This window comes from Gymnogyps californianus, chromosome 3 (genome assembly GCF_018139145.2).
Source record: "Gymnogyps californianus isolate 813 chromosome 3, ASM1813914v2, whole genome shotgun sequence".
Classification (NCBI taxonomy): domain Eukaryota; kingdom Metazoa; phylum Chordata; class Aves; order Accipitriformes; family Cathartidae; genus Gymnogyps; species Gymnogyps californianus.
Window position 1 is genome coordinate 69,185,096 of NC_059473.1, and position 14,139 is coordinate 69,199,234.

The window sequence follows — 14,139 nt, forward strand, 5'->3', positions numbered from 1 at the left end:
TTTTTTTTTTAAAGCAAACAAAAAAATCAGAAAGTCTCCCACTTGGTATCACAACTTATTACGAAAAAGACCATCAGCAGGGCTGAAACTCTTAGATCCACATAGACAGCTGCAGAGCAGTCCAGCAGTATTGCATGAAAAGACCCCAACTTTACCAGTATGCAAAGGAGCAAGGGATAAAGACTCCCAACTCCGTATCACATATGCGCTCTACATGGCAAGAGCCATGTTGAAATGTCAGAGTGTAACCTCTACTTCTGAGAGATCTGAGCCCATGCTACTGCCTTATGATTGACTTGAGACTCCCCTCTTCCCCTTTGCCTTCCTTCTCCATGTCAGAAAATGTTAAAGGAGACAATATGAGCTGGAGGGGCAACAGAAAATCCTGATGGCATATCATTAATCACAAGAGCTATTCATGAAGAATCTATTATCTCAACTACATTACTAGTGCCTGATTTGTATCCCAAAGCAAAAGTATGTGTATACTGGTTTTGTATGCATTTCTCTAGTAACATGATAGTATTAAATAGAATGCATTACAACTGTAAAGAGACCTTACAAGCACTAATAATTAATACAGAACTTAGAAGATGTAAAATGCTAGTGATTATTCATGCACAAAATGAGTTAGAGAGTTGCAACACTGGGAAGCTGGGGTGGGCATGAAAGAGAAGTACAGCAGCTGCATCAAAAGCACTTTGTCCCAAAAGGGTGGCTTCTCTGTTCTTTGGGACATGTGGAATTTTGTCATTTTTCTTTCTTTCTTGTAGATTTCATCTTGAATTCTAACACAACAAAATAGCACATTTGGGGGAGTCTATCTGGCCCATTTCTGATATATGATATTTTAGTAAATATTTTTAGAGATAACCCAGGATGAAATATCTTTCAGGTTATTAATTAAGACCCTACATCTTCAGAACGGAAACATATCAGTTTCATGTGGTGCTCTGTACAGTTGACATAGCAGGCAACCTGGAAAACAGAATTTTGTTTCACAAAGAAGGCAGGCTTCAATATTTAGAGTCAGGCTGACTACAAACCCTTTCAAAATCACCATCACCACAGGCAGGGGGTAAAGGCCAAACACACCAGACTGCTGAACATACTGGGAATTATGATGATCATCTGGATTTTAGAAATCAGTTTCAAGTGTCTGTTCTGAATGAAAGCAGAACAGGGATTTGCATCTGGATGCCATTGGTGACTATCAGCCCTAATGCCTAACCAAGAGAATTAAGCTACAGTCTGATGTGTGTTTAAATCAGCATTATGGGAGGGGGCGGTGATAATCCATATACTAGATCACTGAAATAAAATTATTTGGATTAGCAAAAAAGCAAGCAAACAATACAACAAAGAATGCATGCCTCCTTACAGCTTACTCCTCCAAACACAGCTGGGATCAGAGTGGGAGAGGGGAAGATTTTTAAAACCAGGTTATTTAAGTGATAAGGTTTACAGTGTGACCCCACACAGAACTGCACCTGCCCAAGCTGAGCCAAGATCTTAGGCGAGCTTTGTTGCTGAGGGAAGCATAGTGACCATTACTCCAGATTTAGGATGTTCAGCAAATGCAGAAGGCCCAAGTCTTGCCATGCTTTATGTAACTACGGGATACTGGCTATACTGCTTGCTGCTTCATCATCAAGTGTCACGAAAACTCTCCTAAATGAAAACTTAACTGAAACCAGTAAGTGTCCACAAAAAATGGCAGTGCTGGTAGTTCATATTTTCCTGAAAAACTCCCAACCAGGTTCAAGGAAATAATTTCAATCAAAGAAAGCTACTAGAAACAAGCTTCTTGATTTATCAAAACGCTTATGGACTTAGCCTCTGCTTTGAGCCCTTGGCTAAAGGGCTAATGGGGTAAATACCACCCATCTGCTTTCCAAGTGCTAGTCAGAAGCATGATCACCATGGGGGTGGGGGTTGATACTGACAGGTAAGACAAAGGAATTTGGTAACAGTGATTAATTAAGGGAAATATTAAAGGAAAAACATGCTCTACTACAGTGAAGACATTTCTGCCTTTGCAGTTAATCTCACACCCTACGTACAGCACAAGCAACAGGACCTGAGAAGTACTGAATTGTTAGTCATCCTTCCCTCTATGATCAAGAGCCAGTGTTCGAGGTATTCGCACACCAACTCTTTGGTCACTGCTGTAGGATCTAAAGCATGGAAGCAGCAACAGGACCTGTTCACTGAGCAGTGGGCTCGTCTTTTTTACAGGAGGGAGTGTTAGGAAAGAATGGAAAATGAAACAGAGGATATGTTGGTGCCACATGCAGGACACACATCTCATGCATTTCTCAAAAATACAGAATACAACTATAAATGCAGGGAAGGCAGTAAGAATAAACAAAGGTAGGAAAAAGGCTTGTGAAAGCAACTCATGCAACTGGAGCCTCAGCCTGGAAAAGAGGGAACTGAAGTGAAATACGATAAAACCACAGGAAATCATGAGTGACATGAAGAACAGTAGAAGGACTACACTCACTGTTTCTCATAATAGAAGAGCCAGAAGGCATCAAAGGAAAGACCCGGGAGACTCAGAATAGGGAATGAATGAATGAACAGATAAACCACACATTTCTTTACCACATAACTATCTGTTCATCTGGGGAAACATGAGGTGTTACGAATGTCAAAAGCTCATACAAGTTAAAATAAATAAATAAATAAATAAATTCATGAGGGAAAACCCTTCAAAGACTTTTAAATGAAAGCTCAAACCTCCGTTTTAGAAATTTTTCAGCTCTTGGATTGCTGAATGCTAAAAAAATGTACTAGGAAAATGTAACTGCATGCCTCCTTATTCTTACATCCTTTTATAGGCATATACTACCTATGCATGTTTAACTGTACCGAGTAAAACAATTCTTAGTTTATGTTCATACCCTGGTTGCAAGTCACTCACTAGATTTCCATTTTAAACTGCAATGTGGAAAAAGACACCGTAAAGCAGATCATACAGTGATGAAGATTCTCCTTTTTTATTTTCACCGAGAAAAACAGTAGTACTTCTGTAGAGGGTTTATTAAGATGTATGTAAAAGGTAGGTATAAAGGAGGGACTCTAAAGATTTCTTAAGATTCAGATTAAAAATAAAAAAGTGGAAAAAATAAGTTTTAGCTGCCAAGAACTATGCTTCAGCCATTTGCAGCAAAAAACCCCATATATATTTGAAAACTGTGAAATGGATTCACATAGATCTTAAGATATGGTTACCTCACACACTACAAAATGACCAAAAAAGTGAGTACATACCAATATCTCTAATAAATGAAACCCTAATTCTGCAGCTCAACCAATATATTGTAGAGTTACACACGTCCATTTATTTAATGACAAAAAATCAACTCCTAAAACACCTGAGAAGAAGTTCTGTAATCCTGCTACCAAGTTGAAAACTGAAGTGCTGGTTTACAGTGTACAATTTCTTCATTTATGGTCTCATTCTGAGGAACTTTAAGATCAACATTTTTAAAGATACATCAACATATAAAGCCTGACATTTAAGTTGCATTTAAGTGACAGTTCTTCTCCTGACCTCAACTCCTGTTACTTTCATCATATCTTTTTTTATGCATACAATTGCAGAACAAAACTTTGCCTTTGTACATCTTGAAAAAGCTGATAAAAAATAGCCTGAAATATTTTTTTGATTTATCTTTCCACAAGCAGCTCCAAGGCAGGCTTGTTTTCTTCAGATGATGTTGGTCTCCAGAATCCATGTATAAATAAAATTGGGTTAATAAAGATCTAACAGCAATTTTTTGTTCCATTTTGCTTGTACATTTCCTTGAACTTGCATAGTTATTCCAAAAGGATTTCAAATTGCACTTTTTTTTTTTTTTTAAACCATGACTCAAATAAGAATTATATCTTCATTCATTGTTATCCCTTCTTTTTGGTTGACACCACGAATGTTATAAAATACTCTGACTACAAACTACTTGAACCTTTAAAACACTAACGTAGAAGGAAAAGAAGAGCTGACAGACAACTTATACTTTTTGTCCTCAAAATAAGACCAGAGAAGCAGCAGATCCCTATACCTCATATCTCCGAACTTCTTGCTGATAGCAGTTCCTACATTGCTGATAGCTGCTGTTGCTTTTTGTCCTGCATGGCTCAGGGTCTCATGTGTTTTCTTGTAACTGGAAACAAAAAATAGAACAGAAATAGTCATGAGTATTAAAAAAAAGCAGCTAGAATCCCCTGCAACTAATTCCCTTTTCCCTTATTTCCACATCTTAAAGTCCCATCCACTGAAGGGTTAAGAAACATAGTAACTGTAGCACAAAACAAATTACAAAGATGCCTGCTCTGCACAGCTTCCTAAGTGCAGTTTAATCCTAATGTGAGCAAAACACTCTCCAGAGCAATCCTTCACTGTCTCTCCCCCTTGCAGATAACATCCCGCAAGTGGGTCAGTGCAAGCTGTTTAAAAGTAGAATGCAGTGATTTGTTGCATACCTGTTTGATATAATTTCTGCTTACAGAAAATAATATTTACATCAAATAAGCATTCTTGCAGCAGACACTGACTTGCTAGCAAAATCTGCTGTCTAAAGCACAGAAAAGAATCAGGACATATACAACTCTGCTCTTCCATGTACATACATATTAGGTACATTTAACAGATACACTTCAAAATGATTTGTTGATATTTCAAATTAGACAAAACTGATCAAATCTGTTTCCATATGCTAAAACTTTACTTTTTTAAAAATTTCTTTAAAGGAAGAAGGTTTTGGGAGAGATAGAGAAAGAATGATGAAAAAATCTAGATAGTGAATGCATATGCTTAATAGGACTGAATCCTTTTAGAAGTCATTCGTTTCACGTATAGATACACATTCAAACACAGAATCATCTTAATTTACTGATCCAGAATATATGCTCTGACCCACATAGACCCTTCAGTACAGTTAAGTTGCATTGTCAGAGTAATCAATAAGCTTTTCTGCACAGATACTTTTTTGCTGAGTAAACTAACTCTGAGCATATCAGAGGCTTCCTTCCGAGTAAATTATCTGATACTCCCAGTGACGCAGACAAGCTCAGAATTAGAAGTACTGACCTCGTAACAGAAGGAGAGCACATTATAATCAGTCTTGTATCCTGTGGTGTGCGCTGGCAGACAAGAACTGAAGAAATTATCATGAAAAATTCAGAAATACAATTCCACTGGTTCTAATTCTCCTTTGAACAAAATCTGTGTAAGATTGCACATGTGTACCAAAATACACTGGCAATTAATAAAAAAAATCCCACTGCCTGATTCCTGAAACAGAGTATTTTCTTCTTACTTTTAGGTACATGAAAGCAATATAACTTTGTGGAGGCAGGCGGGGACATAAGAGAAGATTAACATTTGCGATATGGCACATCACATTTTATGTCAGGTCCTTTTAGCCTTAGCAGTACCTATTGCTGAAAGTCCCCTGTTGAGGACTGTGTTTTACAAACCACAGGTTAGAAGGCAGATGCCAAGTAATGCTCTATTCTTTCAGACAATAGTCTATCAACACTTAATTTTTCCCAACACAAATACTTTGACTTTACGTTCCTAAACCACAAAATATCTTACAGACTACTGACTTAACAAGTTCTAAAACTGCCAGGTGAAATGGCTCCTTCTATGAAGGTGCTTGTCTCTGTTTTCACTGACTAGAAAGGCAGTCTACAGGGAGCAACTTAGACCAGGGTACCAAATCTCTAGAAACCTAGAGTTAGATAAGCTGAATCAATCACATGCACAATGTTGAATGACAACAAGGGCTAAAACATTGCAACAGTGACAGAAGGAGCACAAATTATAATTAGAAAGGCAGGAGCACTGGTTATGCCTGTTTTATTTCTTCTGGCATTCAGTCTACAAAGACGACTGAAAAGATTGTTTTCACTGAATCTCCTTTCTCCTCAGCCCTGCTGTCTGTTCCTGGACACAGCAAGATTGCAATGCTCTTATTTCACTGAGGCCTCATCCTCTAGCTTAACTAGTTTAATAGCTCTGTCATTCTCTTGCTGTCAGTGGACATACTCTCATATAAACTAGGGTGGGATGAGACCCCAAAATAGACATTAATGATGCTTCAGTCAAACTATGAGCATGTAGCTTTTTGATAAGTGTTGCCTATGAAAAAAAATAATAATCAAATATTCTAATGCCTGTGGGTTTAAACATATATATATATATATATATATAGGTGGGCATTTCTTAAAATGCCTACATTATTGCATACAAGTCTTTAGGCATTTTCCTAACAGAGAAGTTTCCTAAACCATTCAGCACAAGTGGAATTTTGCTGATGACAAAATGAAGTCCAAGACTTAACTTCCAGGTCTAAAACGTCCTTGGCAGCAGAACCTGTTTATGTACAGGTTGACTGTGTAAAATACTTTACAGATATCCTTCTGAACTAATTTTTTGAAGAAGACACCTTGGAGTTCATTTTATTGACGGACATATTTAGCTTTATGAAAAAACATCTCCATGTCTTACCTTTCTGCTGCAGTAAAGTTTTCACACTGTGTAAAACTGTTAAGAGAATAGTCCCAAATACCCCATACAGCAGACAGACTCAACTTTAATTGAGAAACATTAGAATCCCCTATGTATTTCTGAAGATCACATTGGTCAGAACACACCTTCTGGGAACTGGCTGAAACAACGCTGATTTTGGCATTCCAACTAATAGTGTGTTTTCTCTGTAAATCCGATAAACCAAACATCCTCCCCAGTATTTCCACCAGCAAGGAAGACATAGAGACTGCATTTGTGTTCCTAATGCTTTTAACATTATATAACAGCATAAATCCAACTAAGACTGTTACGCAACTGGTCTTTTTTTCAGCACTAACTTCAGCAAAAATGACCTTTGACATGAACCCCTCCTCCATTCAGCAATGCTGAAGAGGAGCTTTAAGGAACAACAAAATAACAAAGGTAAGAATGCCGTGCACCATGCAATACCTGTCAGCAGAGACAAGAAACAGTAATTTGCATCTTAGCAGAGCTCACTGATAGTTAGCTTAAAAATCAAGCCCCCCTCATCCTTGCCTCTCCACCATTATGCATATCACTACGCCTTCTTCATAAATAATCTTTCCACAGAGCACATTGCCTTCCTCTAGTTAGTTATGCTCTGTATTGATATACAGCACAGTATTTTGGTTCAGATATTTTTATCATCATAGTTATGTTGTATTTACATTATCAATGTAATGTACAATCATATCAACGTACAATACATTATCAAACGTATTACATTTGATACCTTGCCAAACACTGTGGTAACAATGATCTCTTCAACATATTCTCTCTGACCTCTGGGAATCTTCTCAGTTGTAATAATCTGAGCCAGCAGTTTCCACATCCTCATGTAACACACACCAGTTTGCGGTTTTGTTTTAAGGCACTGAACAGCTTACATAATTTTCAGAAATCTTTAAGAGTAGAAATAAAGTTGGATATTCCAGTTAAGACCTACTAACACTTATTCCTTGGAAAAAGTGCTGTATGTATGGCTTAAGTCCTCCTAACACCACCAACTGCTCCAACTTGCTAAGTCATCTACAATACCTGCACACTCATCCTTTGAGCGGCCTTTGCTGGCAATCGTTAGGCAAAGTACTGACCACCCAGCTCATCAGGACCGGTGACAGCATCTCAACAAGCAGTCAGCCATCAGCTGAAATAACGTCAGTGACCCTGATCCTTAAGGCAGAAATGCTCCAGCAGAAACAAACTCAGAGAATTTAGGACACAGAGATTCAAGAAATACCACCTTCCATCCAATCCACAGCGTTCATTTTTACACAAATACATCATTAGGCTCTATGCCTTTCTTACACTAATCCAAAGTCACCATAACCTCTCTGAGTTTAACAGCATTATGCCAGATGCCCCGTAGCATTAGTAAAAGTAGAAACAAGCTACTTGATTTATGCAGTTAGAGTAGGAATGCCTTCTCTGTTTTTGTGGCATCTAAACATACTCCGTAGCACAGAACAGCTGGTAGTGGCTAACAAGGATCACATTTCATGCTTTTCACTTAGCAGTAAATATTTACAATGTATTTCATAGACAAAAAGGATTAAACAAACATGGTATGTGGATAGCTGTCACAATTGTAAACTTGTAAATAAAACTCACCTGTGTAATTTTGAACATTACCTTTTTATATGACATTGACGTAAGAATTTCATCCATCAACTTCCAGTTATAATTTGGTTTTTAAAATAGGGTATTTCTTTAACAAAAGCAATTGTTTATAAAACTGATTAGAGAGGCTATGATAAAATATGCTGATACTGCAGTTACATTCTGATAATATGCCAAACACATTTAAAAGAAGCTTTAAAGATAACTCACATCTCCAGTACTGTAACATACTAATTAGGCAAAGTAGATTTGCAGCACATTTTGACTGCACTTTCACCTGACAGTTTCATGTACTGCATTTAGGCTGTACTATCATATGACAACCAGGTCTCACTAGCTGATTTTTACAGCCAGTGAAAGCAAATGAAAGAAGATACTGTTTCATAAAACACAATGTGTGAAGGAAATAGTGCTTGATATAGAATATAGCCAGGCAGCAGACATATAGAGAGGTCAGAGAACTAGATGTTTAAATGACCAACATGATCTGCAGGGTAAGACAGGATAATCATTCTGCATGCTATTTGATCTCATCTCAACTCAGTACAGAATTGCCCTTCACATGGTAGAGTTAAATCTAACCTTCCTTCATAGGTGCAATACATGGGCTGCTGACAGAAGTTGGCTACAAATATAATATTCGTATTTTGCATGGCAAGCTGCACATTTGACCTACTACAGTAAATTATAAAGAATTTAAATTCAGCTTCTCTAAAATTAGTACATCTGCTAATTAGTATATCTTCATTCAGCATTGTGCCTCTCCGTCAATGCTTGCTGGCAAAATTAATCCATTTGAGAAACCCTCTTCTGTGATAAAGCTTACATAAGATGCAACAAAATGCAAACAATTAACAACAAAACCATACAGCAGAGCAGAGCCTGGTAGCACAAGCCATGCCCTATGGAGCTTGCCTCTTTTCAGTTTTCAAACCATTAGTCAGCTTAAGAATGACATTTCTAGAATCAATGTATAGCATCTGGATCTCTGAGAAACTCTCAGCTAAAAAACTATTTTTCTGTCAATTTTCTGGGAAAAATGGGGCCCAGCATTAACTAAATTATGCTAATGCTCAAATGAAATAAATGCATACATGAATGGCAGAGAACACGTACATAAAACATTCTCTAAAAGCATTCTTATTGCCATTTTGCCCACAAATGAACTCTAAGGTGTTGTGCGGTTGTTTTTTTTTAGTGTGCACCTGAAATTCATTCCAACTTCAAAAACAAATGACAGATGTACTTCTTTAGACATTCTTCCCTTTGCCAGGCATGTTAAGAATTAATTGAAACTGTGCTGGCACTTGGATGGGTACATATGCCTAAATCAGTCAAAGGAAGTATGCCCCAGGTAGTTCCTCTCCCACAGAGAGAGGAAGGGCAGAGCTGAGGGAACCGAACCTCTGCAGGTCGCAGGGGACCTGCCTGCAGCCAGAAATCTCTGCGCAGCACGCAGAAGATGACTGTTCCGTAGGCTGGAGAGAGTCACGGGTCAGGAAAGGTGCCAGACAAAGGTGACAAATATTCTGTGCTGTCCTGCATTGTAATATTCAAAACCTTGGGAAAAACTGGGGATACAACTGTGTGACAGGCACTATTTGTGCAGTGTAGCATAGAACAGGGGAAAAACAAGCAGTAGCGCTACAGTTAATCTCCAGGTAGAAAAGCCACAATACGTTGGTTTAAGCACAGGTGAGCTTAAGACATTCCAGGCCGAAACTTCACAGTTCATCACACCTTAAACTATGCTGATAACACTGTCTGTGGGCTCTGTACTGTACACTAGATCAACAAAATTATGCAGATTAAACATATCCCAGCCTCCCTTTTCCTTTCTTCCCCTTCCTTTCTCCTCTTCATCCCTTTCCTTCCTCTTTCTTCCTCTACCTTTCTTCTTTCCTTTTCCCTTCCCTTTCTTTTCCTTTCCTTCCTCCCTCTCCTTTCCCTTCTTTCTCTTTCCTTTTGCTTCATTTCTGTTTTTCCTTTTCCTTCCATTTCTCCCTTTCCTTTCCTTTTCTTCCCTTTCCCCTGTCCCCTTTCCACTGACCCTTGCCTGGATATTTTTAATCCTGGTCATTTCAGAGATTCCAATTTACACTCAGGCCTCCCCTCCCCTCCTTACAGTTAGATGTACATACATACAGATAACTATAATATACGTGTATATATTTTCTGGTGCCCAGTGATAATTACAGCGGGTTTTTCCCTGAGACTAACACTATATTCATTGATCTGGAACAGATCACTTGACCTTGCTGGGGAATTTCCATGAGCTGAAGGTTCTGGTGTAAACAAGTGGACATACATCTTTTAGAAAAGGGACAATGAGAATAGACTAAGTCAACTTCACAAAGTCCTTTCTCCAACCTGGCCAGAGATACATGTGGAAAAGCAGCAAAAAAATTATCTTTGAAGAAGGTATGAACACTGCCTGATCTGACCCAAAGGACACAAAGTCAGTGGAAGTGAGAGGCTCCCTTTACTTCCATACAGCACAGGCTCACACACAGGTAATGTGCTTGCTAAAGCCAACATGCAATTTCTTCACTTACACAACTGCTACATTTACTTGCAAATTTAGAGAAGAAAATGTCAAAAGGTGATTACACATTGCAATGAACAGAAACACCCACATTTCTTTTACTACCACTCAAAACAAGTATGTGTGTGGGAACATGGTATACTGAATTCCTAAAAGTCACAGTAGGAGTGTGGTTGTCCACAAATTATATCTGACTTCCTGAGAAAATTCTGAACCTCTGGAACACATTACTATATATTTAAAGTTATACTAATGAAGACTGCAGGTACTGTAGATTGCAAGTCTAAAACACATGCAGTGCAACTATTACTTTCTATTTTCTCATCACCTGGCAGAAATTTGAACTACAAAACGTGAAGTTCCCACTATTTGTGGAAAGCCATACAATTGTCCTCAGGTTCCCTATCAGCAGAACTAAGCTTGCTCACATAGTTTTCAACCAGTAGTCAATGAAGAGATCTTTATTCTGTCTCTAGAGGGAAAGGCCAAGTCCATGTTGAATGCTCTTGTCCCAGATCTCAGGTAAGTATTACATGTAAGAGCAGAGCAATATTGAAACCTTCCTAAAAAGGTTTCAAAAGACAGCCACCACCTGAGAAAGCCCCAGGGACTGTCTAGGAGACATGCTGTTCAGAGCTAGCACTTACAGTTCTCTTGATTCTGGCCTCTAATTCATGAGATCTTCCCTTTCTACAACAAGTGACAATCTTTGTCTGTGAGGGTAAAAGATGAAAAGTCATTTTGAAAACATAGCTTTGTGAGATTCCTATCCTAGACGACAGTCTTGCACGGGTCCACTTTCCATCACATCAAAGGTTTCCCAATCCTCTGCCTGGAATCACTAAGTATACGGGCTTTGAGACATTTCATATCACTACTACAGCTCTCAAGGAGAGAATGGGTTTTCTTTAAGTTTTTAGCTATTCTAATAATTTATTGGCCATGGCAGAACTGCTGCTTACGGTGGTCTGAACACCTGGAGTATTGTTTTTTGGGGGGGTTAGTAGCAAAACCAACCATTTTCATGTCCCTAGAAGTTACTTGTGTAGTTATATTACTATTCCATCCATGGGTTGAAAGGTTATCCATTTAAAACAGAGGAGGCTTATGCCTTCTAACAGTTGCTAACATTTCAAGAAAGAATGACAAAGGAGCTTCTGGGAACTATTAGTCTGGAGTGAGGTTATTGGTGGGTAATTTTACAGATACAACTGCTCCTTAGAAACTCAGTAGTACCAAAATATCTCCCAAGAGGACAACACTATAATGTCCTACTGTTTTTTTCCAGAGAAGTGCAGAAGAGCACCAAATTAAAAGCTGAGGGACAGACAAAGCTGAGCATGGTTACAACATATATGCTTAGCAAAGGCCAAGGTATCTTGTGGATCTATGTCCTTAGTGCTTCATGTGAGGGACTGGTGAGGAGGATAAATTAACCCTTGTAACCTTCTCCATATACAATAAAAGGCAATTCTGTAACTGTATTGAAGAATACTATTACTTGGACCTTGACTGTCTGAAAAAAAATGGGGCAACAGGAGTCTCAGGAAGTTCAACAAAGGGAAATGCAGAGTCCTGCAGTTTGGGATTAATAAGCCCATGCACCAGTAGAGGCTGGGGATCAACCAGCTGGAAAACAGCCTTGCAGAAAAAGACCTGGGGTCCTGGTAGACAACAAGTTGAACATGAGTCAGCAATGTGCCCTCACAGCAAAGGTGGCTAACAGTATTCTGGGCTGAATTAGGAAGAGTGATTACAGGTCGAGGGAGGTGACCCTTCCCCTCTACTCAGCCCTGGTTATGGCCACACCTGGAGTGCTGGGTCCTGTTCTGCGCTCCCCAGCACAAGGCAGACACGGACATACTGGAGCAAGTCCAGCAAAGGGCCATAAAGATGTCTAAGGGATTGGAGCATCTCTCATAGGAGGAAAGGCTGAGAAAGCTGGGACTGGTCAGCGTAGAGAAGAGAAGGCTCATGGGAGGATCTCATCAATGGGTATAAATAACCTGATGAAAGAGAGTAGAGAAGATAGAGGCAAACTCTTCTCAGTGGTATCTAGTGAAAGTGCAAGAGGCAATGGGCATAAATTGAACGCAAGAAATATTTAAGCAAAAGAAAAAGGTTTTTCACAGTAAGGGTAATTGAACACTGGAACAGGTTGCCCAGAGAGGCTGTAGAGTCTCCATCCTTGGAGATATTCAAAACCTGACTGGACATAGTCTTGAGCACCCTGCTTTAGCTGACCCTGCTCTGAAAGGGAGAGTTGGACTAGACAGTCTCATGACATCGCTGTCAACCTCAACTATTCTGTGATTCTGTATAAAACTAGGTCTATCTTTATAGAAGCTATCTTCTTACCTTAATGCACTATGCAGTGAAAATCTGAAGTACGGAAGGCTAGAGAGCGCTGTGGGAACTTTACTGAAGCACCACCAATCAAACAGCTTTAACTAAGTAAACATACTGCATTCAGTTTACATAAAACCTTTCCTTTGTAGCAAAACGTTAATTAGAAAAGCTCAATTATGGTCTTCGTAAATATCCCTGTAAAGACATTTTTAATGATTCCTTAAGCTAAAATAAATAACGTCGAAATCTGCCACCATTACCCTGCTTCTAGCATCTAAATAAGAATGAATTATCTATGTTTAAAATACAAATAAAAAACCTGCATTGCTAGAAGCTATCTGAATATCCACCCACCTCTATTCACTGGAAACTTGATCTTTAAAAAGGTGTGTGGGGGAAGTCATTCCAGTTGAATGTCTTACCACCATGAAAGCAAATTAAACTTGAGGCAATCATTTGCTCTCTACTTACTGATATCCTCCATAGTAGAAGCCCCTGCCTTCCCTAACACATAGATTATACTAAAAATCAGTGCACTGAAGAATAGCAGAGAAAATGAACAAGGAACTTGAAAAATACATTATGATCCTGGTCATCATAATAAGTGAATGACTTCCAGGTGTATTTCATACAAGGCTGAAAAATGCAAACAACATTACAGGTTTTCTTTACAGAAAAACAAAGCTGATAAAAAAAAAAAGCTGATTTGATACAAAAAAAGCTGCACATTACTGTTGCAAATGTAATGTCTTACTAGAGGTAGTCAGAATTGCTTTTGCATACCTTAAAGCATGAATTAATGACAAGGAAACAGACTTTGTACAGAAATGTATGTTGAGCCTGACATAATCTTCAATCTATGGAGGACACCAGCCCATTGACCTCCAGCTCTAGCTTTCCTCAGTATGAAAACTATGACTTTTTTTTTTCTTTTTAATCATAGCAATCCTTTAATGACAATTTCTGACATGTACATGGCAAGCATGCTCAGGCTAACTCCTAAGCTACCTGTGGCCAACCGTTTAAAATGTAAATGCTCAAAACCAGTCAGAATCTCAAGTTT

At 38.6% G+C, this 14,139-nt stretch overlaps 1 protein-coding gene across 3 annotated transcripts in view; it reads right to left on the reverse strand.

The window, feature by feature from the left end:
• The window catches only part of TPD52L1 (TPD52 like 1), a 62,277-nt gene that overhangs the window by 14,346 nt on the left and 33,792 nt on the right, over positions 1-14,139 (reverse strand). For all 3 annotated transcript variants that reach the window (XM_050894717.1, XM_050894718.1, XM_050894719.1), the window contains exon 4: positions 4,068-4,169. In XM_050894717.1, coding sequence (XP_050750674.1) covers positions 4,068-4,169 — 102 coding nt within the window. The remainder of the gene's footprint in view (positions 1-4,067; positions 4,170-14,139) is intronic.